General features: G+C 48.4%; 1 protein-coding gene and 1 non-coding gene across 4 annotated transcripts in view; both read left to right on the plus strand.

Annotated features, from left to right (window-relative positions):
* Mbp (myelin basic protein) overlaps nt 1–27,045 on the plus strand; it is a 110,726-nt gene that overhangs the window by 19,064 nt on the left and 64,617 nt on the right. For all 3 annotated transcript variants that reach the window (XM_021150283.3, XM_029471817.2, XM_029471815.2), the window contains exon 2: nt 6,438–6,513. In XM_021150283.3, the coding sequence (XP_021005942.1) occupies nt 6,463–6,513 (51 nt within the window). In that variant the 5' untranslated portion in view covers nt 6,438–6,462. The remainder of the gene's footprint in view (nt 1–6,437; nt 6,514–27,045) is intronic.
* Nucleotides 4,684–4,817, plus strand: LOC115029964 (small nucleolar RNA SNORA8). The gene has a single exon (XR_003835516.1). It is a non-coding gene; the product is annotated as a small nucleolar RNA SNORA8 (small nucleolar RNA).

Consider the following 27,045-nt stretch of genomic DNA (forward strand, 5'->3'; position numbering starts at 1 on the left):
CACCTATCTCCTTCGGCATGTGCAAGTACACCCTACACATGCTAAGCCACCAGCCCTGATAAGCAGTGGACACAGCCGTACACATGAGCAGCTCCTGGCCATTGAGTATTTGATATCTGGACAGCAACTGTGGTCACGCTTTCACTTGAGCAGCTTCTGGGAGGAAGGGAAGGTGGCGTGGATGCCAGTCTGCTGGCTCTCAACTACTAATGTCTGTCATAAGTATGCCTCAGTGAGGTTCCCATAGACCACTTTGCCGCTATGATTGTATTCATCTCAGAGCTTTGAAGAGAAAGAACACAAACCCAAATCATGGCCAAACTAACTAAGGCAGGCAATTAATTAATGCAAGTTTGCTATTCGTGTATACAGGCTGTCTCACTCTAAAGGCAGAGTTCAAGAGTTCAACACTGGAAATGAGTAAGATAAGAGGTTTTGTAGTTCATGAGTACGGGGCTTCCAAGTGGGATATTTGGCAGGCAAATAGGTGGGGTTACGGGAGCAGAGCAAGTAAGTGGGTTATAACAAGGTGGCCATAACAAGGTAGTCATAAGAGCCCTTGGAAACAAGGACATAACTGTTTCCTGGAAGAGGCAGGACAGAACCATTTGTAGCTAAGGTTACAGGAGAGGTATAGCCCAATCCTTGAGAAACAGAGATGTACTCATTAATAGGAATGAACCTAGCTTTCCTTTACTATATATATGATGGATTTTTAAGCCTAAGATGGAAGCAGGCTGGTTTTCAATTGCACCCAGCGTTATTTCGGAAACACCCTATGCACATTTGTGTAATACCCAGAGGTCCCTTGGAAGTTAGACAGTTGTTCTTGCTTTCTCTCTTTCCCCACCTCCCCACCCAGGGCTCTCAGTGGGTCTCCCCCCTGCCCTTTCCTTCACTTGGCTGTGGAGTTTGCGTCTTGGCTAATGGTGTTACATAATGCCAGGACTTCTCAGTGCACGGGCATTTGCCCTTCCCTTGGCCTTGGCAGTTTGAGTGGAGGCTCTTGCAGCTGGAAAGTCATGTCTCAACCTCAGCAATATATTAAAGGGAGAGAGGAGGTGGTGTCTCCTCAGCTGCTTACCGTTCTTCCCAGGAGGCGAGGCCTAAGCACTAGGGACAGACAGCAACAATCTACCCCTCAAACATCCTTACCCTGACCCCAGCCTGACACCCCTACAGCTCCCAGGTTTCCTGGTCACTCCAAGGCAGGATGAGAACTTGGATCACTTCAATGGCATAAGAAATTAATAATAAACATTAATATCAAGTTTATGGGGTCTTATAGATGAAACTTAATCTTCTGATATTACATGTATTCTCAATTTTACTATTTACAATTTATAAATTCCCAATATTACATTCATGTCTTTACTAATAATGACATTATCGACACCATTATTTTGCCTTCAATCATAATGACATACCGTCTTAAACTTCTTTTTAATGTTTAGTTTCGTTCCTAGATCTATTAATGTTTTCTCTTTGATTTATTATATTTCATTTTAAGAGGAATCCAGAAATTAAACTTTATTCTCTTAACCAATTAAGAATGAAAAACCAGGGTCCATGAAAATTATAATTTGATTCACAAAATTATAGTTACTTAAAAATTTACCATAAGCAAATCTTTTTTTTTAGATTTATGTTTTTATTTTTTTATTTATTATAGGTAAGTACACTGTAGCTGTCTTCAGACATTCCAGAAGAGGGAGTCAGATCTCGTTACGGATGGTTGTGAGCCACCATGTGGCTGCTGGGATTTGAACTCCAGACCTTTGGAAGAGCAGTCGGGTGCTCTTACCCACTGAGCCATCTCACCAGCCCCCTAAGCAAATCTTAATTTTATTTAAAGTACAAAATATGATGAACAAATGGCATATTACAAATAAAATTCTTTAAAATGCTTTTTAAAAAAAAAAAGGAAAGAAATTAAGGCTCAAAGGAGCAGAGCCCCACCCAAGGTCACTCTGCCTTGAAGGCTTCATCAGGACAGGGCCTCACTTGTCCTGTTTGCCCTTCAGAAAGCCCAAGCCCCTTGCAAAACACAGGTGGGAAATTACCAAGGACCCAGGGACCTGAGTCACTGATGCCTTCCTTCCTCAGATGGCCAGGGACTCCCCTCCAGCTGGCTCCTCCAGGGCAAATTTGGGGAGCCCATAATTAGAAACAGATATCACAGTTAACATTGGGTTGCCTCCTACCACATGGAGGTGACTAACTATCCCCAAGAGTATGTTTCAGGCTCCACTTGGCATCGGAGACAGTCTTAGGACAGACACTATCCAAGACTGCCCCAAGTCCTGCAGGCTGAGAAGCTGACCAGTGTAGAAGAATGTCACAGTAGCATGACACATGGATGTCTCCCTTGTCCCAGTCCTCCGCTTTATTCAGAACATCCTTAGTTATCCAAGGGCAGCCTGCACAATCACCAGGGTTCCTGCAGCATCTTTGCTGAAACCATATTTTCTCTCTTGCTCCAATTCACTGCAAAACTGAACCCAAAATAAGGCTAACTGCAGACACAGTCAGCTCTTCCCAGCAGCACTCTGTGGTAGCAGCTGGTGGTTCAAGTTCCCAGTCCCCAAGCAGGGCCTAAAGGCAGTCATGAGATTTAACAAGACTAACTGTCTGTCATCCGGGGGCCAGAACACAAAGGACCTTCAAGCTCCTTTGTTATCACACTCTAAGCAAGGACACAGTCCCCGAAGGCTCGCCTCAGGAGGCCCTGGACACCTGTGGTCACTTTGTGTCACTTGCCTTTCTTCTGCCTCTTCATCTGTCATACACTGCAGGCTAGTCACCAGTTTTATTTATTGTTGTTGTTACTTTAAAGGCAGGTTCTTACAATATAGCCCTGGCTTTCCTGGAACTTAACTATAGATCTAGGCAGGTCTGATACTCCCAGAAGTCCGCTTCAGCCTCCCCAGTACACTGTGTCCCCTCACCAGAACTAAGTTTATCCAGAAGTCTGGTTGGTGATTTTGTTATTGCAGTGGTGGTTGCATCTGGCACCCTTAGGATTTTGAAATATTGGTGGAAATTGTCACCCCGGGAATCATCATGGAATCTCGATACAAAGTCTGATGAAGCCTTGGCTTGGTGGGACAGCTAAGCTTGAAGGGACTGAATCAAACCAGTTCCCCTTTGTCCAGAATACATCGGTGTAGGGGAAGGAGCTGATAACTAAAATCTGGTTCCCTAATTGTTTCTTGATGGGGTCAATTAAGACAGCAGAAGCTAATTGCTGGGTGAAGAGAATAAGGTGGGTTTTCCAGGTTCCAGGAGGGAAAGAAGGGGACAAGGAGAAATTTGGGGAATCAGACCAGGCTGTAGAGGGAGAGGAAGTAGCAGACGAGTAACTCTCACGGACCGATAGTTTGTAACCTCCACAGGTGGCTGCAGAGGCTAAGGAGGATGGGGCAAGATATTCTTCACCCAGCAGTTTTCTGGCTGGTTTTAAAATATTAAGGCCGTCTGGTGTTTTCCATTCACAGTGATAAGGACACAGCCATGGGGCGGTCGTTAGAGGTTTGGCGGAGCTAGCCTTGGGAGTTGGGTGAGATGACCATTGCTGGCACCAGGCAAGGGAAAAGCGTGCATTTTTAAATCACACGCAACACACAGGTGGCCCCACACTTTCAACTTGGGACGCATCTTGGAGGCTTTTGGAAGAAGAAAGCATCACGTCTGGGCTTTTAGAAATGGCACGGAATTAGAGGTCAAAGTTCAGAATGAATGACTCAAGGCTGACCATGCACAAACCACTCGAATGCTTGGGTCCGCCCACAGGATATAGAAGGGTCATTCTTTGATAATCTTTCTCTCTCCAATTGTTTTAGGTCCCCAAGCCCTTAAACCTCCAATTCCCATTGACAGGGCTGCTGCTCACAGGGATTGTGACAGTTTAAATCAAGAAGAAGACATTGGTAGACCAGCCATGGGTGCTGAAGTCACCTACCTAGGAAATTTTGCCTTTTACAGACCACACACACCAAACACAGAAGTCACCCTGTGCTTCCTCAGTGGTCGTCATTGTCAGGACCTTATCTTTCATTCGCCAGACAGAGCATGGTGGCTACTTCCACTGAAGCGGCCTCACGTGAGCCCTTTAAAACCCCACTCAGACCCATCTATCTACACCCTTTCCAGCCGCACAGTAAAAAGCAGAAGTGGCTTCGCCTTTGCACAGAGCTGTTGCCACCACGCACATGGGTCCTGTACCCAGAGGGGACCGCCACACTGTAGGCAGAATCGCAGAATAAGTTCTTGGTGCTGTTTTCAGTTGTACATTGAGCAACGCTTTATTCCATAAGTTGGAGTGAGTGTCCGAGGATTCCACAGAGATGGGTTGTAACAGAGATGGAGAACAGCCGTTTCTTAGTTACCATCCTGTAAGACGGAGTCAGAGAGCCAGACAGCTCACATCAGGATGTTTATGCTATATGGCTTTTAAGGATTAAAGGACTTGGGGCGCTGCACTAATAAACCAAGTGGAACCCTCAGAGCTTGGGAATCTGCCCTGTGCTGACTGGTGTTGTGTGTCAGCTTGACACAAGGTAGAGTCATCAGAGAGGAAGGAGCCTCCCTTGAGGAAATGTCTCCACGAGCTCCAGCTCTAAGGCATTTTCTCATTAGTGATCAATGGGGGAGGGCTCAGCCCGTGGTGGGTGGGACCATCCCTGGGCTGGTATTCCTGGATTCTATAAGAAAGCAGACTGAGGTGTTCAAAAGACAGTGCAATAGACACTCACTATCTGGCATCGTTTTTTCTTGGCTTTGTGCATGTTAAACCTGGTATTTCTAATGATACAGTTTAAAAAAAAAAAAAAAAAAAAGCAGGCTGAGCAAGCCAGGGGAAGCCAGCCAGTAAGCAGTCCCTCCATGGCCTCTACCTCAGCCCCTGCCTCCAGGTTCCTGCCCTGCTTGAGTTCCTGTCCTGACTTCCTCCAGGGATGGACTATGATCTGGAAGTATGAGCCGAATAAACCCTTTCCTCCTTAACTTGCTTGGTCATGGTGCTCTGCAATAGAAACCCAATCTAGGACATACCCTGTTCTCTCTCCCCAAAGGTCAGACAATAGCTGCCTTTAGGCTGGAAGACCGGAACCCCAGTCTAGTGACTTCATATCAGTTAAGCCAGGCTGTGGGGCCACTGAGAGGGAGACCTGTGCCCAGGCATCAACATCTCTTCTTTCCCCCTGCTTCTTCCTCACTTCCCCTTCCTCTTCCCCTTCCTCTTCCCCTTCCTTTTCCACCATTGTTGTTGTTGCTGCTGCTGTTGCTTTTAGGGTTTCAGGGTTTCCCCTTTTGTTTTGTACTTTTGAAAAGGACTCCATATGGCCCATTAACCCTGTCTGGCCTTGAACTAGCTAAATAGCTGAGGGTGGCCTTGAACTGCTGATCTCCTGCCTCCACATCACAAGTGCTGAGATGACGTGTGCCAATCACTCACGTTTAGTCTTCTTTAGTTACCAAAGTGCTCCAGGTGTGGGGGAGATGGAAAGTCGGGTGCTGGGCTCCTCACATCCATGAAAAGACTGAGCTTTAAAGAACAAAATGCGCCTTTTACGCAGGCTGTGCTGCTGTGTCCTGCTCTGTTCCTACTTTAAAAATCCAAGTGACTTGAACGCCTCCTTTTGTGACGTTTCCTGGGATTGACTGGGGAGTGAGCTCTGGAGTGCTCACATGTTTAAATGACCCTAAAATGATTTCCTGGAAGAATCAGGCCAGTGTCACTCTACGGAAGGATCGGAAGGATCGGTTAATCGCGTGGCCAGAACTTGCTTTGATGGGAATGGCTTTGGGCCAAATTCCTCAGCTCTGAGCACCTTTTGGAAAAGAATAGTGTGTGTTTGCTGCTAAGACTGGGGCTAGGAAATGGAAATGAGGAGGACATGCTTGTCTTTATTCAACTTTATCTTCCCTGCAAATTCTGCACATTCCTTGGATAGTTATATAAGAAACAACATTGCTCTGGCCTGGGCCACCCGTGATGGCCAGCTTCTCCAGGAGGAGGCATGAACATCTGTCCATCACCTTCCATTTGGAAAATTCTACAGAACATTTCTGACACCTCAGCTCCTCTTCCCTGCCCATGCTCCTCCCACCCCCCACCCCCACCCCCACCCTGTTACATTCAAATACAAGTTGGAGCTCTGGGTATTGCATCTACATTTGATGGTCGGCGGGGCCTTGAGTGGGCAGACATCTTTATAGATGATCACACACTCAAAAGTCGATCACTGAGCAGAATTAGACAGTTGTCATTCTGTTTTCTCGATCTTTCCCTGAGAGCCCAGGAACAATATTTGTTGGCAACTTTGGATGTGTCTCTTAAACTCTCAGGGACTACTGTGGATCATGGGATTTTTTGCTGTGGTCAACGCCCTCCAGAAGCATTGGCTTCGCAGCTGACACCTTCTCTTCTCTTCTAGCTCTTGAACAGCCCATTGGGTCGCCATGGGAAACCACTCCGGAAAGAGAGATTTAGCTGCTGAGAAGGCCAGTAAGGTAAGGCTCGGCTGAGGCCTGCTCTCCAGCCCCAGGGATTAGTTCAGCCAAAGTCGAAGTAGAGCCTTAACAAGAACAGTTGCTGAATGGCTGGGTGGAGACTGGGTCCTTGCTGTTGATATTAGATATTGTTGTAATTTATTCAGGAGGATTGCCTCTCAGTGGGTCCATCCATCATGGCCTGGGAAGCAAGTGAAGAAGGAGAGGGATGGCTCCACACACGGTGTGGGTGGGAGGGAAAGAAAGAGGGAGATAGGGAAGAGGAAGAGGCCCCACCTGTGATCCACTGGACTCATCCTAGACTCAGTATTCTCGGGAGAACAGACACTGTACGGTCCCTTTGCGTTTATCGTTCAGCATTCCTTATTTGTAATAGTATTCCCAAACTTCACTATCTCCTTGACCTGTCTGTTGAAGCTGTGAACCCCATTCATAAATCAGTAACAAACCTCGTTCCCTGAATTAGCGCACCTCCCTGCTTGGTAGAGCAAGGCCCTGACTTTGGGTTGCGAAGCTGAACCTGAGTCTTAGGTGTGGTCAAAGGGTGGCAAGCAGGTGGGCTGCTTCCTCTGCCTAGTGCTGGCAGACCTCTGCCTGCTGAGGTCAGCTGTGGGAAATGTAGGTAGATTCTGGGTCTTTTCCCCAGGGGATCGGCAACATGTCTCCTGGTTCCCACCAGGGTCTTGCTCTGCCCTGTCTGTACCTCTCGGAGTCCCCCAGCAGTCCACGTGAAGATGCACAGCTGTGATATGCAAGGCTCCTTCCTCTACCGCATATCCCACACTTATATGACCCAGGTTTTTCCCCAGAATTTGGGTTGTCCTCTCTACCTTCAGAACCTCACATTGCCCAGGACACACAGGTTGATGACAGCCCAGCCACAGGCTGGTAGATTATTGGTTTTCAGTTCTGTCCCCCTCCCCATACCTTCTACAGCTTGTCACAAATGTTTGGAACATACAGATGAGTGAAGCAATAAATAAATAAATAAATAAATAAATATTAAGATTTAGAAACATCCCCTCCCTTGTGCACACCAGCTTCCTCTCCTTGGTGGGTTTCTCTGCACGGTCTTTCCTGGTGAGGTCTGACCAATGACGTCACTGTTATATTCTAAGTGTCTCCACACTCAGCATCCTCACACGAACCCTACGTGACCACAGAGTACTATTGCCTGAATTTTTGTCCACTCTCCGTCACTGAAGAATCATTTCTGATCGTGAGGAGATACAGTCCTAGTTACTTTTTAAAATTGTGATTAAACACAATATGACCAAAACAACTTATGGAAGCCAGCGTTCACTTGGGTTATGGTTCGAGAGGGATACGAATCCAACATGGTAGGGAAGTGTGGCTGTAGGCAGCAGGCATGTCAGCAGGAAGTGGATACTGAAAGCTCATGTCTTGAACATGCATGGAGCAGAGAATGAACCTGAAATGGTGTTGGTCCTTTAAACTCTCAAAGCCCGCCTCCAGTGACACCTCCTCCAGTGACATAATTCCTCCAGCAAGGCCACATTTAACCCTATCCAAACAAACAGCACCACCAACTGGGGTCCAAGTGTTCAATGCCTGTACCTTGGGGGCATGGTTGTTCTCATTCAAACTACCACATACGCCCAGTGGATCAGCTTTCTGAGCCCCGCCCGCCTGTCCCACTACCACCTAACTCATGGAGGAAGAAAAACTGCTCAAATTCTTTTTCATCCACCTTGTGTCCGACATAAAACACTGTGCCTACCACTACGGACAAAAGATGATGTGTGCCCGCCACACAGAAGCACTTTTCAAAAGTCTGCTGTCCCTTGGCTGCAGCCTGGATAGCATTTCTTTTACAACAACAAACAGTAAAGCCTCCTTGACTCTGGCTGAGACTCAGTTTTCTACATCAGCTGGGAAGACAACCGCACCCAACTTTCTATCTCGCCCCTCACAGCGGGGTGAGAAGCTCGGTGCTTTCGGAGGTAGGTCACCTGCGCGTGTGAAGCCAGGTTACCCAGCTTCTCAGCCACGGGTTTACAAACGTGTAAATGACCAGCCACTGTTGAGTGGGGTGGAGGTGATGCACTACCCTAACACAGTGAAATTAAGCTGATGCTGGCTTTGTGGCTGTGCCTGTCTGTAGTACTGGACCCTGGCAGGTCTACACACCGTGAGGACTGTGCTTTGACCAAGGTTGCTTGATTAGAATCTCCTCTCACCAAAATCGAAATTGTTCACCCAGCACCCAGCCCTCCCACCTCTCAGAGACTGATTTGAAACCCCAGCTTCAAAAAGCCTCAGTCTCCTTCCCGTTGTCTACACTGTAAAACAACACAGTGACAGTTATGCTTCTTGCTGTCAAAGGAAGATGGCAGCTCCCACATGAAAACCTTTCTTGGACCACTGTTCTCTGAACACTTTCTTTAAAGCTCTGATGATTTAAAAGCTTTAAAACTGTAGTTTCCATATGTAAACGCTCTTTGCCCACTGAACGTGGGCTTTTTGTTGCTCTTGAGAGTCCAAGGGAAAGATCCTCTGCTTCAGGGCCCTGAGCTGTACTCTGGGGCTAGGGAGGGCCCCGCGGGGAGAATTTGCCCCCATTCATTATCCACCCACTGATCTGGAGCCACAAACTGGGACTGGCCCAGGGAACTGCAGGCTCCTTTCTCCCTTGAGGAATTCCCCCTCCTCCTACACTGAGGTACAGGGGCAACCTAACGAGCCTTCCCTGTCTCTCCTTACAACTTCAGCCACACAGCTGAATGCAGACAGTCTTCTCAGTTTGTCTCTGAATGTCCACAAAATAGAGGAGATGCCCTCAATTCTGTGTCTTCAAGGCTTGAGCACCCCACCCACTACAGCAGACCCTCAGGTGCCTGGCAGATAAAGCCTGGTTAGCATTCTTCTGTTACAGGGAGGCCCTTCTATCTGACTCTTCAGAGAGTTGGCTTTGTTGGTCAAGAAGCATCCCTGGTTGCCAGGCAGTGGTGGTGCATGCCTTTAATCCCAGCATTTGGGAGACAGGAGCAGGCAGATTTCTGAGTTCAAGGCCAGCCTGGTCTACAGAGGTCAAAGAGAAACCAGGTCTCGAAAAACAAAACAAAACCAAAAAGCGTCCCTGGCCTCTTCTCTATGCACCATGCTCAAGTTACCAGGCAAGGTTTTCACAGAGGGAAACACGGTCTAAGAATGCCATCACCATCTTCTTCTCCTGCTGAGGAAGACTTCTAGGAAGTGGCGGACAGTCAAGTGTGCCATGCTGTAATACTGGCAAGCTTTAGCTGGCCCTGTGCTAGGGAATCCAGGTCCTGCCAGCCAGCTGAAGAGGATGGTGCTGGAGTCCCAAAGGGGAACAGAGGCCACTAGTTGGGGGTGGGGGAACTGGGCTCCTGAGTCATGATGCCGTCTCATAGACTGGGGTATCAGTTCCTCCAAGTACTTTTCCTGCTTTCAGAGAGAGGGAAGTCCCCATCTTCTGGGGCTCCTTCTGGGTCATAAACAGCTGTCCCTCACTAATTGGCAAGATTTTTACCAATCTGTCCATTCTACACCCAGTGTCCATCTGTGCTATCACAATTTGGAAAACCAGGGAAGGAAATGACTTGAACTGCCCTAGGTAGTTCAGGTGATACACTGAAGTATCTGACTGATGTTTAGAGAACCACACTCATGACAGCTTCTGGGGGTGAGGAAGAAAGTGCTTCCAGGAGCTAAAAGCAACCCCTGCCAGTGATGGATGCCCTGTGCCCAGCCGTCCTGGGTGTTAAGACTTTGAGCCCTTCCACCGTGGATTGCCAATAGTTAGTAGAGTTCATGAAGGTTTCAAGCCACTGACTCCTTGAGAGGACGCACATGCTCAGAACGGTGGGCCTTGGTCTCTTCCCCCACTTAGTTTGCTCTTTGGAGCTTTTGTGATAGCCATGCCTCCCACTGATGGCCCAGCGAGTGTCCAAGACCCACCAAGTGGCTTCAAATGCAGCACTGGTGCTAATGTGCACCTCTTTGGGGGAGCCAGGCCTTCTCTGAACTGACCGGGAGATGGCCATGCTGAAACTCAATAGATAGAGGAGCCCAGCCCTCTGGGACCATTTTTATTCTCACAGGTCACAGGATGGATATCTGGGGTCTAGCAGTCCACAGGGTGGGTCTTCTGTCAGGTTGTGTAGGCTGCATCTTCTCCATGTGTCCTCCCATGGTTCCCTGTATGTAGCTATGTCTAACTTCCCCCTCCTCGTATTGAAGCAAGGCCCACGCTAAGAGCTGAAACTTAACTGATGGTGCCCGTCTTTGAAGGGCCCATCTTTCAATAGTTATTTTCTGAGGTGCTGGGATATATATTTCAGTGGATGGATTTGGGAATAGACAATTCATGTCTCAACATACGTACTACTTGATAAGCCTTGGTAACTACTGGGTAGTAGAGAGATTAGCAAAAAGCACTCTCTAGGCCTACCTTGGCACTTGGCTTCAGCATCTGAGCCTTCATCCGGGAAGCTATCAATTCCTCCTGTTAGACAGATGCCACTGCACAGCCCAATTGATCATCCTGTCTCTCTGCAGAAAGACCCTACCACAGTGTAGGCTCTACCATACAAAACACCTCAAGCACTGGCCTAACCCACAGGGCCTGCAGGCTCCTACATATTATCTTCTTGACATCCTCTGGCTAGACATGGAACTTGTAATTCCTAAGTGGCTATCTTCCTTCAAAGTCCAGATATCTACCGTGGCTTTGGATTAGTGCACTCATGCATTTTTTTTTTCATGTACCCACAGTAGTCTTCTTAAACACCCAGGGAATGCTTGGCACTGCTGCACTCAGATGAAAATCTCAGCTCATGTCACCAGCTGCTTAGATGACATTGGGCTACAGCCACCTTGAGACCATGAAGTTATACTCTGAATGGAAGAACAGTGACACAGGGGTCCTCACTCTCTAACAAGGTCCAGTGGAGGTCACTGCACTCAGAGGTGTCACAGGAATGCAAGAAGGCACTGGTGCTGCTCAGCTCTTATCAAGTTGACAGGCCAGAGAATCACCTGAGGAGAAGGAACCTCAGCTGAGGAATTGCCTTGGTCAGATAGACCTGTGAGACATTGTCTTGACTAATGGGTGATATGGAAGGACCCAGTCCACTGTGGGTGGCACCATCCCCTAGGCAGATGATCCTGGGCTGTATAGCAAAGCTAGGTGTACACAAGCTAGTAAGCAATCTAGCAAATAGCCTTTCTCCATGGCTTCTGCTTCAGTTTCTTCTTGAGTTCCATCAGTCATGGGTTGTCACCTGGAAGTCAAATCTGCAACAAGCTGTTTTCTCCTCCCCCTTGCAATAGGGCCAGAAGGTTCAATCATATCAACAGAAGGCAAACAGAGTGCTGCAGAGTGGGACCACAGAGCAAGGCCAAAGGAGCCTTGGGCCTTAGAGAAGAGATGTGGCACCTTTGTGGATCTGAGGGTTGGGCAGAGATCAGGACTTTCTGAGGCCTGGGCCAAGTGTGTTAAAATATTGTAAAAGAAAAGAAAAGGAGAGGTTTTGGTGCTCACAGCCGCAACCTTTCCCACAAACCTCTTCAGAGCACTGGGGGCCTTGGAGTCTGTGACTCAACTAACATCTCCCCCATACCAGCTTCCTAGACAGGCAGAGCCCATGTCCTTAAAGATCCTGGCTCTGTAGTTCATCATGACACTGTCATAGAGGATTCTGGGAACCTGGATCCATTTTAAGGATTGCTGTTATTGAGGTGGCTAGCATCTTCACACCCTGGAATCTCCATTTTTTCCACAGTGCCAGGTAGAGGGGGTGCTTATCCCTCAGCACATACTGCTGAGGAGACAGCCTGAAGGGCATCCATCCCCACAGCTCAGCCGCACCTCGGAGGGGCCTGGAGACATGAGTACCATTGTTCTTTATAGCCCAGACCAGCATCTTACAAAGAAGAGGGGTCACCCTGTGAAGTGCAGTGGGCAGATTCATCATTAGAGACAGTCAATAGATAAAGGGGGATGTGAGAAAGAGGCCATGGGCCAGGTAAGTCAGCATGCGACCCTTCAGCCACCTACCTCTGCCTTCGAGAGAGTAGGCCGCTGCTTGGCCACGCTGAGCATAACCCTCGAAAGCCGATGACACCATTATCAGAGCTCAGAGTGTTCTCTCAACAGTTCACCGGTTTTGCTCTGTTGGTGAGGGGAAGTCACTGGAAAGTTCTGGAATAGTTCTGGCCTCTGTCTGGGTCCACCCTCAGCCTTCTTTGTGGCCTCCCTTCCCACCCACCTGAAAGACTGGGTTTCATGACATTCTGGAACTTTCCTTGGACATTAAAATCCTCTCATATTGGCCTTCGGGCGAAGAAGTTTTTGGTCCTTTCCCTGGGGTAACCCCACCTTTAGCAAATAATCTGCATAATTTAATCCTTGTCACAACCCTGCTAGCTCTCTCTCATTGAGACCGATATTAAAGAGACACTCTGAGAAATGAGACACTTAGTTTGCAAATATAGGCAGAGTTGTCAGAAGCAGCACAAAGCTTGCCACTGAGGTGAAAGAAACAGTGTTTCCCTCTGACAGGGAAAATCTGTTTCCATGACAACGCTGGCATCCCAGCTGTAAGGGGTGTACGCCTGCTCCCGGGGCCTCTCTCTCTGCTTGCAGCTTCTCGCTGTTCAGAGGATGTGCTGCCAGATCTATAGCTTTTCAGTAAGCTGTTCCTTCCCTCAAGCCTGCCTCTGGAATTAGAAGTGGTGAGGCTCTAACCAGCTTGGCTCACCCTGCTCTGCCCAGCCTGCTCTCCACGCATACGTTCCACTCAGGCAGAGCAGCCATGCTGTCAACAGCCCCGGGTCATGCTGGTGTCTAGGCATGCTGGATGGCCAACCAAACACTATAGCCAAGCTCTCTGGAGTCTTCCAGGAGGTGCTGTGCCTCGCCACTCCCTGTCAGGTGGCTACTGGTGACACCAGGAAACACAGTGATAGGAGGGCGGGGACTCTCCATCCTCAGTGCTCAGAGGACACTGGGAAAGGAGTCAGAACTTACAGGCTTTGTTCTTCTTTCCTGCTTACACCCTCACTCTTCCCCTACCACAGAACAGGGGCAGGAAGTGCCCAGACGATGCCCACACACTCACCTGAAGACACCCACAGCATGGTGAGAAGACTGTGCTTGGTAGACACCAGTTTCGCTGGGGAATTTTACCTTTCCACTTGACGGCAGTGTGTGGGTGGGGGCTTATCCCCTGTGTGGGTAGAATAGGGATCGAGCCACTGTGTGGGCAAGGCTAGATCCATGCATGTGGAATCTCCACCTTTTAGGCAACTCGCCTAAACACTGTGTTTTGAGAACTCAGGCAATTCCCAGTTACCACAAAATGGATGAGAGCTTGGGGGCTAGAAGGCACGGGTTAGGTGATACACATGTGGAAGTGCCAGGTAGTGCCCACAGGGTTCCTGGTAAAAACCTTCTTGGGTGTGTTGAGTCACAAATGTTTTTCCTCTTTGGTGAATTCAGACAAAAGGCTTTTCCCACAGCTTCATGTTCAAAGAATGACCACAGGGTAGATTCTGGTGTTCGTGGCAGGTGTTCTGCCTATCTGACAGCTGGGGAACACAGACACCTTTGTAAACCAAGGGTGGCCACAGGTCTCAGCTATGAAGTGTAATTATTAACAACAGGCTGTGTAATTAGCCAGTGTATCCAGGGCCTCCACACCTGAACTGAGAACACTCCTGCTGCTGGTTACAAGGTTGCCTCTGGTTACTAAGCTTTCTCCAGCACAGGGAGAAGCCAGCAGCCCAATCACATGACCTAGAAACACAGCCCCAGGCTCCGCTCCTCTCAGGTTCTGGACCCAACTGCAGCCATTGTCTCCAGCTGGCCGTTAGGGATCTCTGGGTCTCTTCACTATAGCCAAGCTGTCAGGAGTGTTCCAGGAGGTGCTGTGCTACCTGTCAGGTAGCTATATGTGACACCAGAAGGCACAGTGTGAGGAGGGCAGGGACTCTCCGTCTTCACACTTTCTCTCTGAGCTCTCCCTGTGGAGTCCATGCTCAGCAGAGTCAGGTGTGTGAGTCTTGGGATGACATCAAAACTCCAGCTTGGGCCTGGGGCCTTAGAGGGTTGAAGGCTGAGAAAACCCCAGGGCACTCAGAGCCCAGGGAAGATAACATCTGTTCTTTCACTCACCTTGTAGGATATGTCTGGCTGTCTGGCTGCTTTTGTCTAGCTGATAATGTGGTTGGTTTTGTTTGATTGGTTGGTTGGTTGGTTGGTTGGTTAATCGGTTAATTGGTTGGTTGATTCATTGGTTTTGGGTCGTTGATTGGTTTAATTTCTTTGGTTACTTGTCTCAGTAGCTGACAAATTTTTGTTGATTGGTTGGTTGGCTAATTGGTTGGTTTAGAGTTGATTTTCATTAGTTTATTGGCTAATTGATATCATAAAGTTTTTTATTATTATTGTTAGAAACTAACACAGTTTGTAAGCACCTGTCACAAAACTTCCAGGGCACAGCAGTTGTTGAATACAAATAGTCTGTTTGGCACTGGATGTTAAGTGTGAATGCCATAGACTTAGCAGCAGTGTAAAACAGAAACAGCAGGATGTGCTCCAGCGTCCTCTGTGCCCTCCCAGGTCCTCCCCACTGGGGAGCCTTGGGGAACAGAAGAATGTAGCTGATATCCAAGAACCCAGGACCTAAAGCTCTGAGGGTTCCCCATGCTCATCGGCAGGAGCCCCAAGAAGAGGCAGACACAGATGCCAGAAATACAGCAGTCATCAGAGATGGAACGCCCCACCCAGATGGGGCAGGGTGTCTGGTGCCTTATGAAACAGGGTAATGAAGGTAGAGAGCATTAAGTCTATGAGGGACTGATGTAAAAAAATCGTTACCCATTCAAACTCGGGTTCACACCTGACTGACAGCAGGACTGCAAGACAGACAGAGCAGGCGTCCATTTAGACCTCTTGGTAACTTCCCAGAATGCCACTATGCCAGTTCAGGAAGGTAGGCGGGACTTGGCCTTCTGCCATGGCGGAATATGCACTGCCCCCTTCAAATGCCACAGGGTGTGGCTGAATGCAAGCTGTTTCCATGGCAACTGTCCTGCTCCCCTGTCCCTTTGCTTGTGAACCTCACGTATTATTGTCCTATGTCAAGAAAGCCCAGAAATACCACCGGTGACTGGACTGTTGAGGCCGTGTTTACTTCAGACTCTGAAAGTGTAGAATGTGTCCTTCCTATGGTGGTTTCTATCCTCAGCAGCCTGCTTTGTAAAGCTTTACCCTTGGACTCAAGAAGGACTTTTGAAAGATGAATTTTATTATTTTTAAATGTGTGCACACACACGAGTACATGAGTGCAGGTGCCACAGAGGTCAGAGGTCTTGGATCCCCTGAAGCTGGAGTCACAGGCAGTTATGAGCCACCTGATGTGGGGGCTGGGAACTGAACTTTGATCATTCCCAAGAGCGGAGCACACCCTCAAGTCCTGAGCCATTCTCTTCCCAGTTTCAGAAGCAAGAGTTTTAATATGACAGGGTGCACTTGTGGAAAAGGGTCTCTCATTTATAAATATTGTACATGCAGTGGAGATGATGGTGAGAAGTCACATGAGTTGTGGACATATGTGATGGTGTGAATGTCTGTGTTTATGTGTGGAGCATGTGTCTGCTTGTGTGTGTGAATGATCTGAACTACGTGTGTGTATGTGTGTGTTTGTGATGTGTGCTATGTGTTTATGTACATGCTGTATGCATATGTGTGTATGTATATGCTGTATGTATATGCAAACATGAGTGCTATGTATGTATGCTATGTGTGTGTGTATATATGTGTGTGTATGTGTGTGTGTTTGTGTGTGTGTGTGTATGCACTATGTTGCTGTGATTCCCCCTCACAGACGTCAGCCCTGAACCACCACACTCTGCAGAGAAGGCTTCTTATACTCAGTTCACAGTTCTGCATCTGGATGGCTCAAACCCGCCTCCCTATTGCAATCTGATAGCTCTGCTAATCTAAGAATCAAACTTTTAAGATGTAATTATTGCGGAGAAAGTTCAACTTCATGCTTCTGCCTCTGGTACTTGGAACAGAGTCCTCATTATTTAATGTCTCCTAATTATCCTCCGTAAGCCCTGAGCAGCCACACACACCTTAGTAAATAAACAAGGCCGGCCCCAACTGTGCAAACAGCCTGTGGTGATAGAGGATCGCGGCCACATAGATTATTCACCCTGTACCAGTTCATAACTGTACTGAGCACATGACCGAGAACCTTACAGGTAAATGGGGGCAGGGCAAAGCTGAGTTAGGGAGTGTTGAGAGGCCATTTCCTTTCTGGCAATCCTCATGAGCAGAGAAAAGAGCTACTCTGAGCTTTCTCTCCCCTATCCTGGAGCTGAGCTCTCGTTCCCGAAGCTTTTTGTTGCTTGTTCCTTGTGCTGGGAGCCTCTGCCTACACTAAGCAGCGGAATTCCATAATATAAAATACAATGGTCTCACTCTGGGTTCTTCCAGGGTGGGAAGAGATGACAAAGAAATGGAAGCGGGGGTCAGAGCACAGATTAAGGCTACCAGGTGCGCCTGCCCTCCCCCAGGCTAAGGAAGCCCCTCACACACTCAGTGGTATAGACTGGGCACAGTTCCTCATCCTGCCCCTCCTCCACCAGGAGAAGGTCGTGTCATGGCCCCAGGTTGCACTTTTAGCCTTTGCCATTTACTTTCATCACTCATGACTCCGTTTGTTTTGTTTAATTTCCAAAAGGCCACAGTGACCGGGAGAGCAATTGCATTTACACTTTTTAAATAACATGAATTAAAGCAATCGGAGGTGGAGTTCGATGCTTTCGAAGTAGATTATTTGCTGTGTTTCCATAGGAAATCTGGCATAGGGCTCTTGGTTCTCGGGAGAGGGTGCTGCTTTTGAGGAGGTCTTCCGAAACCCATGAGTTCTTCTCCTTCCATGCTGGAATCCACAGTACCTCAGCACTCTGAGGAAGGACAGCCCAGCCCCCGCCCTCCCAGTCAACACCTCAACGGTCACAAGACAGCTACTGAGCACGCAGCACCTAGGATCAAACCCCATGGAAGGAACTGAGTGCAACATCTTTTTAGGTCCTGCTTAAAAGCCTCGCTCCACAACTAGCTCAGAAGAACCCATGTGTGTGCTTCCTGGGTCGTTGTCATGTGACCTGTGCACAGGGGTAGAAAGCTCTAGAAGGTTTTCGTACCTTTACAACTTGGATCTTCTGGTAACCACGTTGTGGTTTGATTTTTATCACCACGTGTAAACCAAGAGGCATCTGGGGCACAGGCGCCTTCCACTGAGTGCATTTTTGAAAAGAACTCCACACTCAGATGCTGTCGAGGGAGGAGCTGGCCTTAATTGATCTTGGTGATCGGCAGCTCCATGCTGTGTGCAGGATATTCTCCACCCACAGTCCATCCTTCCCAAAGCTCAAGTGATTGACTGTGCCCTGGATTGTGTGGACCTGACGCCAGCCAGCTGTGTTATACCCCAGCCCTCCCAGCAAGCTTAAAAAGGCTTGCTACTCCCCATGATTCGCCCTGAGGCCCCGGGACCACAGAGATGGCTTTGAAGGATGCCCTGCTGAGATAGAATGGAAGATCCATTTCACAACCTGGGTGTGGTTCTTTGAGGCAAAAGGGCAGAGTGCAGCCACAATGGCAAAACCCAGGGAGTTTCTCTCTGGCTCCGCCTTTAATCTCATTGCACTGATGCGTTCCTTCTGTGTCTTTCTGATCTTTCCTGAGCTGCTTTGATTGTCATCTAGCAACGGGTGCCTACCTACCTCGACAGTACCGGGTTTGCCCACGTGAGCTGCTTGCTCTGCAAGAGGGAAGAACCCGGGAAGATTCTGCATATTGAAGATCCACATATATTCAGGGAGACATCTGCACTCTTGATATATTAGTGTTTTGTTTTAAACAGAGATAGGCCTTATCTCAAAGACAGGACTTGACTTAAAGCCGTTAAATGGGGGACCGCTAAGAAACATAGGAGAATGTTCCTATTCAATAGGAAGATAACCAAAACAGTTGTGTACTACCCAAAACTAAAGCATTTGCCTTCCAAAAGATAGCAAAGGCTTCTGTCACCTTATTCTGTTGCTAAAAGGTGGCTCCTTTTTAATTAAATAAATATCCTTCTGTAACCTACTTTGTTAGTTACCATTCTGGGCTATGTAAGGGCATTGTCACACAAGTATTTAAAATGCTTTGAGCCCCCTGTCCTCTGGTGTGTCACGAACCCTCTTCTGTTCGTCCGCTTCACTTTCTAGATAGTCTTGCTTTGTGCCGTCCCTATAGCTCTGTGAATCTACATAAAATATAGGGCCCACGAGAGAGAGAATGTGTGTGGTGGTTGGTTTTCTGAGGCTGACTCGATTCACTTAGTGATGAGTTCGTCTTAGGCTTCTGTTAATCATGAAACTCACTGGGCACTAAACTGCAGTTGACAGCACCGGGCTGAGCAGACACATCCCTCTCTCTTCCACCCTCCTGAAGGGACCATCCTGCTCACTTACTGGGCCAGCTGGGGTGTAGCAGGAGCAACCAGGAATAAACAGCAAGGTATCTGTGCTCCTAAAATAGAAGCCAGTTTGTCCAGTTGCGTAACAGACCTCAATGAGCAGTTTCAGTGCCACACTGAGTAATGTTTATCCTGCTGTGACTTCCCAAAACCGGAGCTTAAACAAAAACCCCTAGCACATTTCTTTGCATTCATTATTTAAAGACCTCTGCACTCTTAATCACATCCCAAAGAGATCTCCCGACTGCTGTACTGTAAAGCTAAGGTATTACAGGACTAAGCTAAGGAGGTGTTTCCACTGGAAAGTGGCTTCAGAGATGCCTGAGACCAGACTGCTGCACACAGTGCACCAAAGCTCTCACTTGGGGCAAACCTGCAAACAGTTTAATGGGTGTGGGACATTTTTCCTCTAATCTTCTCTTTTTCTAGTGCTAGGGCGTGGAACCTGGTGCCTCTCATGCTAGACAAGAGCTCATCAGTGAGCTGTACTCCAGCTCTGTAGGGTGTGTGTGTGTGTGTGTGTGTGTGTACACATGCCTGTGCATGTGTGTGCATGTGTGTGCATATGTGTGTGCATGTGCATATGCGTGTGTGTCCATGTGTGCACGTGTGTGCATTTGTGTGTGTGTGTGTGTGTGTGTGTGTGTGTGTGTGTGTTTAACACCTTTGCTAAGATGTAGTTCGTCCACCTACAGACTGAGAAGGCTCCGTGCAGTTTCAGCGCATCCTATGACATCATCACACCATCGAGTTTTACAACTTGCCGACTAGGACAAACCACACCTTGCTCCCAGCTGTCTCCCCATCTCTCAGAAGCCACCAGTCCTTTGTCTCTGTATTTTCCCGTTATAGTAGCTCACTTGGATGGGATCACCTGGGTAGCCTTTGGTGTGGGGCATCTTTCCTAAAATACTACATTTTAAAAGTTTGTCCATGCTGCCATATGTGTCTTACTGTCCCGTTCTCTCTTTCTCTCTCTGCTCTCCTCCCCCCTCACCTCCTTTCTCCCCTTCCTTCCTCTTCCCTCCCATCCCCTTCCCTCTGTCCTCCCTTCTCCTCTCCTCTCTTCTCCTCCTCTCTCTCCTTATCCTCTCTCTCTCCCTCCCTTCTTCCATCTCTCCTGACTAAAGTTCCATTGTTTAGATATCTTACGTTCTAATTACATGCTCATAGGTTGATGGGTATATGGAATGCTTCCTCCATGAAGTTATTATAAATAATGCTTCCATGGATATTTACATACAGGTGTTTAGGATAAACTTGTGTTTCATTTCTCTCAAGAATACACCTAGGAATACAGTATATAATTCATTGTTCACCTGTGTTTAACTTTCTGAGAAATTGCCAGAACTTTCCACAGCAGCTGTACCATTCAACCTGATGCAGAACTGGTCTGAGGATCCCCTATTACATCCTACAGTTAGTTATGATTGGACCATTTGATGTGTGCTGCATTTATATCTAAGGGTCCCATCACATGTGCCCAGGGCTGGTTCTGAAGTTCCCATCTGCGATGCCCACCAGCTGGGCCTGGGGGTGCAGTTTCACCCACACTCACAGTCTTCCTAGTGTGTGAGATGGAGGTCTCACTGTGGCTTTGATGTGCACGGTGGAGAGGTAAGGATATTGAACATCTTTCATAGTCTACTGGTCAGCTTCTCTGAGAAAACACCCTCCACCATCTTTTTAAATTAGACTTTGTGTTTGCTGTTGACCTGTGGGAGTTGTTACTCTATAAATACTTGATACACATCAGATAAAAGAGTTCCAAGGACTTCTCCCATTCTATGCACTTTCTTTTACTTTCTTGTGTAATATAGAGTGGTCCGGTGTGTGTATGTGTGTGTGTGATGTATGTGTGTATGTATGTGTATGATGTATGTGTGTGTGTGTGATGTATGTCAATGTGTGTATGTGTGTGTGTGTGTGTGTGTTTGTGTGTGAATGTGAATGTGTGTATATGTGTGTGTATGTGTGTGTGTGATGTATGTGTGTATGTATGTGTATGATGTATGTGTGTGTGTGATGTATGTCAATGTGTGTATGTGTGTGTGTGTGTTTGTGTGTGAATGTGAATGTGTGTATATGTGTGTGTGTGTTTGTGTGTGAATGTGAATGTGTGTATATGTGTGTGTGTGTGAGTGTTTATGTGTACATGTATATGAGGGGTATGTGTGTGTATGTGTATGTGTGTGTTTGTATGTGTGTGTGTTTGAGGGTGCCATGACATACAAGTGGAAGTCAGGGGGATGTTTTCAGGATGCAGGCCTCCCTTTCCACCCTGGAATCCAGAAATCAGACTCCTGTTGTCTGAGCCTACTCACTAGCCCCAGCCAGTTCCCTTGTTACCCATCCTAACTCAAAGTAGAGTCAGAAAAAAGAACAGAATCTGCTTTAGAGAAAATAAAATTCGGTCTGGTGGTACAAGCTTGTGACTTGGGCATTTTGTGGAGCTGTGAGCAGCAAGAGTTGCAGGTCACCCTCAGCCCTACATGGCCTTTGAGGTCAGCCTGGAATACATGGGACCCTGTCAAGAAAGAAAGAAGGGGGCAGTGAACAGGAATAAATTATAACTTTTATTTATTCATTTATTTACTTTTGTAGTTTTTGACTAACACGCACGGGACCTTTTCTTGTGATGATTCTTCAGCAGTTTAACGACTTTGGCCCCATTGTCACCAGATTTAAATTTTAAAATAGACAGGAGTCTTTCCATCACATAGTAACCCAGCGTCTGCTGCACATGTGCCCTGTGGGAGGTACTGCCCCTGTCTGTATCACATGGGGCTCAAGGAGCAGCGGAGGCCCAGAGGTGCCTTCAAGGACACTGGAGAGAGAATTTGGATCCTGTATGTGAAGGAGAAAGGCAGAGGACAAGAAAGGCCACATTCCACTGGTCCTCCATGTGTCCCAGAAATGAGGGAGGGCCCAGCTTCCAGTCTCCAATCCCAGGCACTGAGAATGGACACTAAACTGTGTTCACCACAGTGGAGACAAATGTGGCCTTAGGCTGCATGCCCTGCTGTGCCATCATTACTGACACCTCCATTCCTGGATTTGTCATAGGCTCACCTGATGGACTCAGCTGCCCTTCAACCTGAGGGCCCCAGGGTGGCAGCTCTTTGATGACATCTCTTCTCAGCTGAGCAGTACTAGGTCATTGTCATTTGTCCGTGATGTCTTGCCTGGTCACTTTGGACACCTCTCTGCTGATTCCCGCACTGAAGCCGGAACTGGGAGCCGGGAATGTCAGGTGTCCTCCAGGGCTGTGTAGTGTGTGACCTCCTTAGGCATTGGGTCCCAAATCTGTGGCTCTGTAGGTTTTAGCGATGGCCCTGCGCCTCTGACTCACCGGCAGACTCACCGAGTCGCCTTTCTGGGAAGACCGTGGCAGGGTGCCCTGGCACGGCCCAGGTTCCACAGCCCCGTGGCTGAGCACATGTCAGAGTCCCTAGCTCTCAGCCACAGGGAAGACCAGGAGCCAAGAGGTCTGACATGAGGTTTGTGCTTGAGGGCTACAGCCCACCCCTAGTTCCAGTCGGGGTACCAAGTGACAACTGGAGTAGAGATAACAGGATCTGACAAGCAGAACCTACTCGACAAAAGGAGGAGGGGAGGGAAAGAGGAATGAGTGTCACACCGTGCTTACCCAGGGCCAGCAGATGGTCCTTGCTTATATACTTGCCAGAGGACAGCATCCACATCGACTTATCCCAGATGTCTGAGAGGAAGGGTGCAAAGCTCATAAGCTCTGACAGATAGTCTTCTTATATTTTAATGTTTATCCTCCCCCCTCCCCCGCTCTCCTGAAAATTCTATCTCTTTTTTTTTTTGACACTCATGTCTATTTGAACATTGTTTACAAAGAGGATCTCATGTAGCCCTGAACTGACTGCATGTTTAGCCATTAAACATTTGACCCCTGACCCCGCCCGCCTTTACCTCCTCGGTCTGAGATGACAGCACCACACTCATCCGTGTGGGGCTGTGGATCAAACACACTGCTTCAAGCAAGGGAGGCAAGCGCTCTACCGACTGAGCTAAATTTCCAGCCCTCTAACTGTTTCTGAAGTGGTGTTGCCAAGACATGTAGCCAAGCTAGGCTTGTCTGCTGGCTACGTGTGTGGTCCTCTGTCCAGACACCAGGGTCTCTAAGTGCATGTCCCTGCCTTGAATGCCAGATCTGCTTTGGGTCTTGGATATTAGACATAGATGCTTCAGGGTTGCCAAGGTCTCGGGCGTCCTCTATGGAGGGGAGAAGTTAACTTCTGTCTATAACCTGTTCCTTGATGACCCATTGGGTTTTAAAGGGATTTAAAACTCTCAAACTCCATTCTTACATGTGCTTTCTGAGTTAGGTGGTCTGTGGCCATGCTTCAGAGCACAGCTCTGTTCTCCTAAGTGGTCTCCGAGTGAGTCAGAACACTGAAACATCTTCCTCTCCCAGAGCCTCTTCTGCTACCTCCCAGAACTTTATACAGTATATATTAAGGTATCCTCTGACCATTCGCATCCCCAATGCTTGTCACTACCAGGCCACTAATCCTCCCGAAATGCCAGGTAAACCACCTGCCGCTTGTGAGTGAGTAGACTCAGAAACGCTGTCAGTGAGTGGATGCATGGATGTATGTACACAGGTATGTGTTTCTACGTGTGCACCTACGCAGTATGCTAATGGCTATGTCCACTAGATGAATGACTGAATGGCAGGTGACCCTCCTCTGGGATGGTGTGTCACCCAGGTGCCTGGACACTGATTACTTCGGAGCACATCACTAGGTGCCTGGTCCTGAGTCACACCAGGATTCCTCCACTGCATTCAGCCTAAATCTGGCTTGGCAGCTCCAGTCTGGAGTCTCAGGAAGGCCCGTCACGGACAGCAGGTCTGAGGAAGACAAAGAAGAAGGTGGGGATGAAGCTGGGAGCCCCCGGGTCTCTTCTCTCAGGCCTCATGCAAGGCTCCCTGACATTGGAAAGGTCAAAGGCCACGGGAGTTTCTCTTTCCTGTTTTTCTCAGAGATGAGATGGATTACTGGCTCCTGATAAGTTAGAATCCTAGAATATCCTTGGCACTGAGGTCACTGCTTTCCTCTCTCCACCATCTTTGGCTGTGTGGACCAGCATTTGTCTGAAGCTGGCTTCCACAACAGTCACATAAATCAGAAACCTACATGACCAGACTTTGATCTTAATGAAGTGTTAAGGAGTTTGTTCGATATTCTGAAAGGCCAGAGCGGGTGTCTCCCGGCCTTCCCTGGTTCTAGATGCCCCGTCGTCTTTCCTGTGTCCTGGCTTCTGTCTGTGTCAGGGCCATCCTTCTGCATGGCTGTGTGCTTTCCCTGTGACAAGGATTCCACTCAGTAGACTAGGCCCACACTAATCACCCGTAGCCTTATCGCCTCTCTGAAGGCCCTGTTTCCATACAAGGTCAGAGTCCCGGGCGACAGGAATTACAACACAGACATGTTTTAAGGGACAGGGAACCCCATAGAGGGCAGTGAAGGTGAGCAGCTAAGACTCGGGGAGGATTTGGGAATGGTAATAGATACCAAAGACCCTAGGAATAAAGTTTGTTGAAAAACAAAAGAGAGGAAAGACACATAGCAGATATGATTATGGGTCGGAAGCTTCGTGCGTCTGCTACCACCAGCCTCAGCAGGCACATGCGAGCCTTGGCTTCTAGAATGTAGGTTAACCTCATAGACAACACCACACTGGCGGTAGTTGCTTTGGGGAGCCTTACAGGCACCCTCCGTGTAACTGATGCTGTAAGCACCCAGAACTTGTTTGCTAAGGGATCCCTGGCTGAGACTCTCATCCACGGCCAGGCAGATAGATGCTACAGCTGGGTCCTCCATTAATGAGGACTGTCTGCTGTGGAATGTTAGCATCCCCCACACACACTGCCTGTGGACCACCACCCACCCCAAGTACATGCACGTTCCTATCACAACCAGTGGCAGACTCCACGTCTGAATCCCACACAGTCGTCAATCCTATCTCCTCTGCAGGCATCAGATTGGGCTCCCGCTACCAAGAGATCTGTGGGGGTGGGGTGGGGGTGTTCCAGATACAGGAAATATCCAGTGCTTCACCAGCCATCACTCATACACAGCCCAACCCGGGACATCCAAGGACGCTGGAGCCTTTCTCTGCCTCTGCAGTGCTCGCTTCTCTAGGCTGCAGCCCCATGCATTCTGAAGGCAAGGTGCACAGATGACTGGGTTGTGTGCCTGTTGGTAGTGGGAGCTGTTCTTGGACCTGCTTTCTGGCCCCCAGGGATGCCAGTTATCCTCACAGAGCACTGCTAGAGTAAGGGAAGAGAACACCAAGAAAGGGGAGCCAGGTAACAGCATCCCACATGCACGTACCAAGAGAAAAAGACACGGAGCCAAGCTGAGAGCACCACGGGCACCAGGAGCTGGTATACCTGGAAGGCATCCACCTCTATTCCATCTCCTTTAATAGAGCATTCATTTCTTCTTCATAGAAAACGACACTGAGGGCTGGTGAGATGGCTCAGCGGTTAAGAGCACTGACTGCTCTTCCAGACGCCGTGAGTTCAAATCCCAGGAACCACATGGTGGCTCACAACCATCTGTAATGAGAAACAAATAACCTATAGGCCAGAGCGAGGTGGGGGGGGCGCACTGGAGAGAGGGAGAGCAAAGGAGGGGGAAAATAAAGGACACTGAGGTCAAGAGGTTAAGTCCATGCCTAAGGTAACAAAGATAACAAAGAAGTGTCTAAGTCGTTGTACACCTAGGCTAGAACGGTGGGGCTTGTTATCTCAATTGCTGCCTGCCTGCCGCTCCACCTCCCACAGACCCCATGCGAAGAAAGAAAAATGAAACTGTGTATCTGACCTGGGCTAAAGGCTCTTAGGAACGGAGGGACTGACCAATGGTGCAGACTGGTGTGGAGGCACAGGTGCTGTGCACTGGTGCAGACAGGTGCTGTGCACTGGTGGCCGATGACAACCACACAGGGACCTGGGTGCTGAGTCTGGGAAGGGTGGCAGCCTGTTCTCTTGGCTGCAGACGTTTCCCTGCCCAGAGGTGCTGCGGCTGTGAGAAGCCACCCAGAGTTGGTGTAGAACCAATTATGACTAAAATCACCATCTGGAAACAAACAGCAGGGTCTCCAGGCAGCCCAGGGACTCACTCTCTGAGGACTGCAGGGAGCCTGGAGTAGGGGCAGGCAGGATTCAGTGCTACACCAGCACCAGGCTGGGTCTGAATTCAATATGCTCTCTGAATATGGCACATTAAAGTTAACCAGTGAGGTGATTGCACGCACATAAGGAAACAGAACACTAGCTGCTCCCTACATTTACGAATTAACTATACGGTAAGCATTTAAACTCAAACGCAAAAGCTCAGAAGCCACTCATGGTAGTGTACTTCTATGATCTGACTTAGGGGGCAGAGGTGGGAGGGGCCGCAAGCTCAAGACTTGCCTGGCAAGTTCCAGTCCAGCCAGAGCTGTAGAGTGAAACTTTGTCTCAAAGTAATTTGAAGTTAAGCAAAGTAATGGTGGTGTCTGCTTGTAATCTCTGTGCTAGAGAGGACAGTGGATCCGCAGGGCTTGCTGATCAGCCAAGTTAGCTTAATCAGCAAGCTTCCAGCAGGGGAGAGATGCTGTCTCAGAGAGCCAGGTGGATGCTTCCTGGGGGCCTCATGTACACCCATGCATACACACATTAAAAAAAAAGTAAAATAAAATAAAACATAACTATGCTTTATTTTCAGCGGAAGCCCAAAGAGCAGGCAGGAAATGTTCCCTTGCTCCCATCATAGAGTCCCTGGGGAGTACCAGGCACCTAGTGGGGGGCAGCCCAGCCCTCCCACCGTGGGCTATTCCTTCCCTCTCAGGAACACAATGTTGAGGTTTGGTATTTTGCTACTTATTGTAATCCTAAATACTAGCCCCTAAGGTCTGGTCTCCTCACCAATGAGGAACTCTTCATCAAGGGGTGCTATGTAACCTTGCTTCTTAATTTAAA

Source organism: Mus caroli, unplaced genomic scaffold, assembly GCF_978045245.1.
Source record: "Mus caroli unplaced genomic scaffold, Mus_caroli_1 scaffold_19, whole genome shotgun sequence".
NCBI lineage: Eukaryota > Metazoa > Chordata > Mammalia > Rodentia > Muridae > Mus > Mus caroli.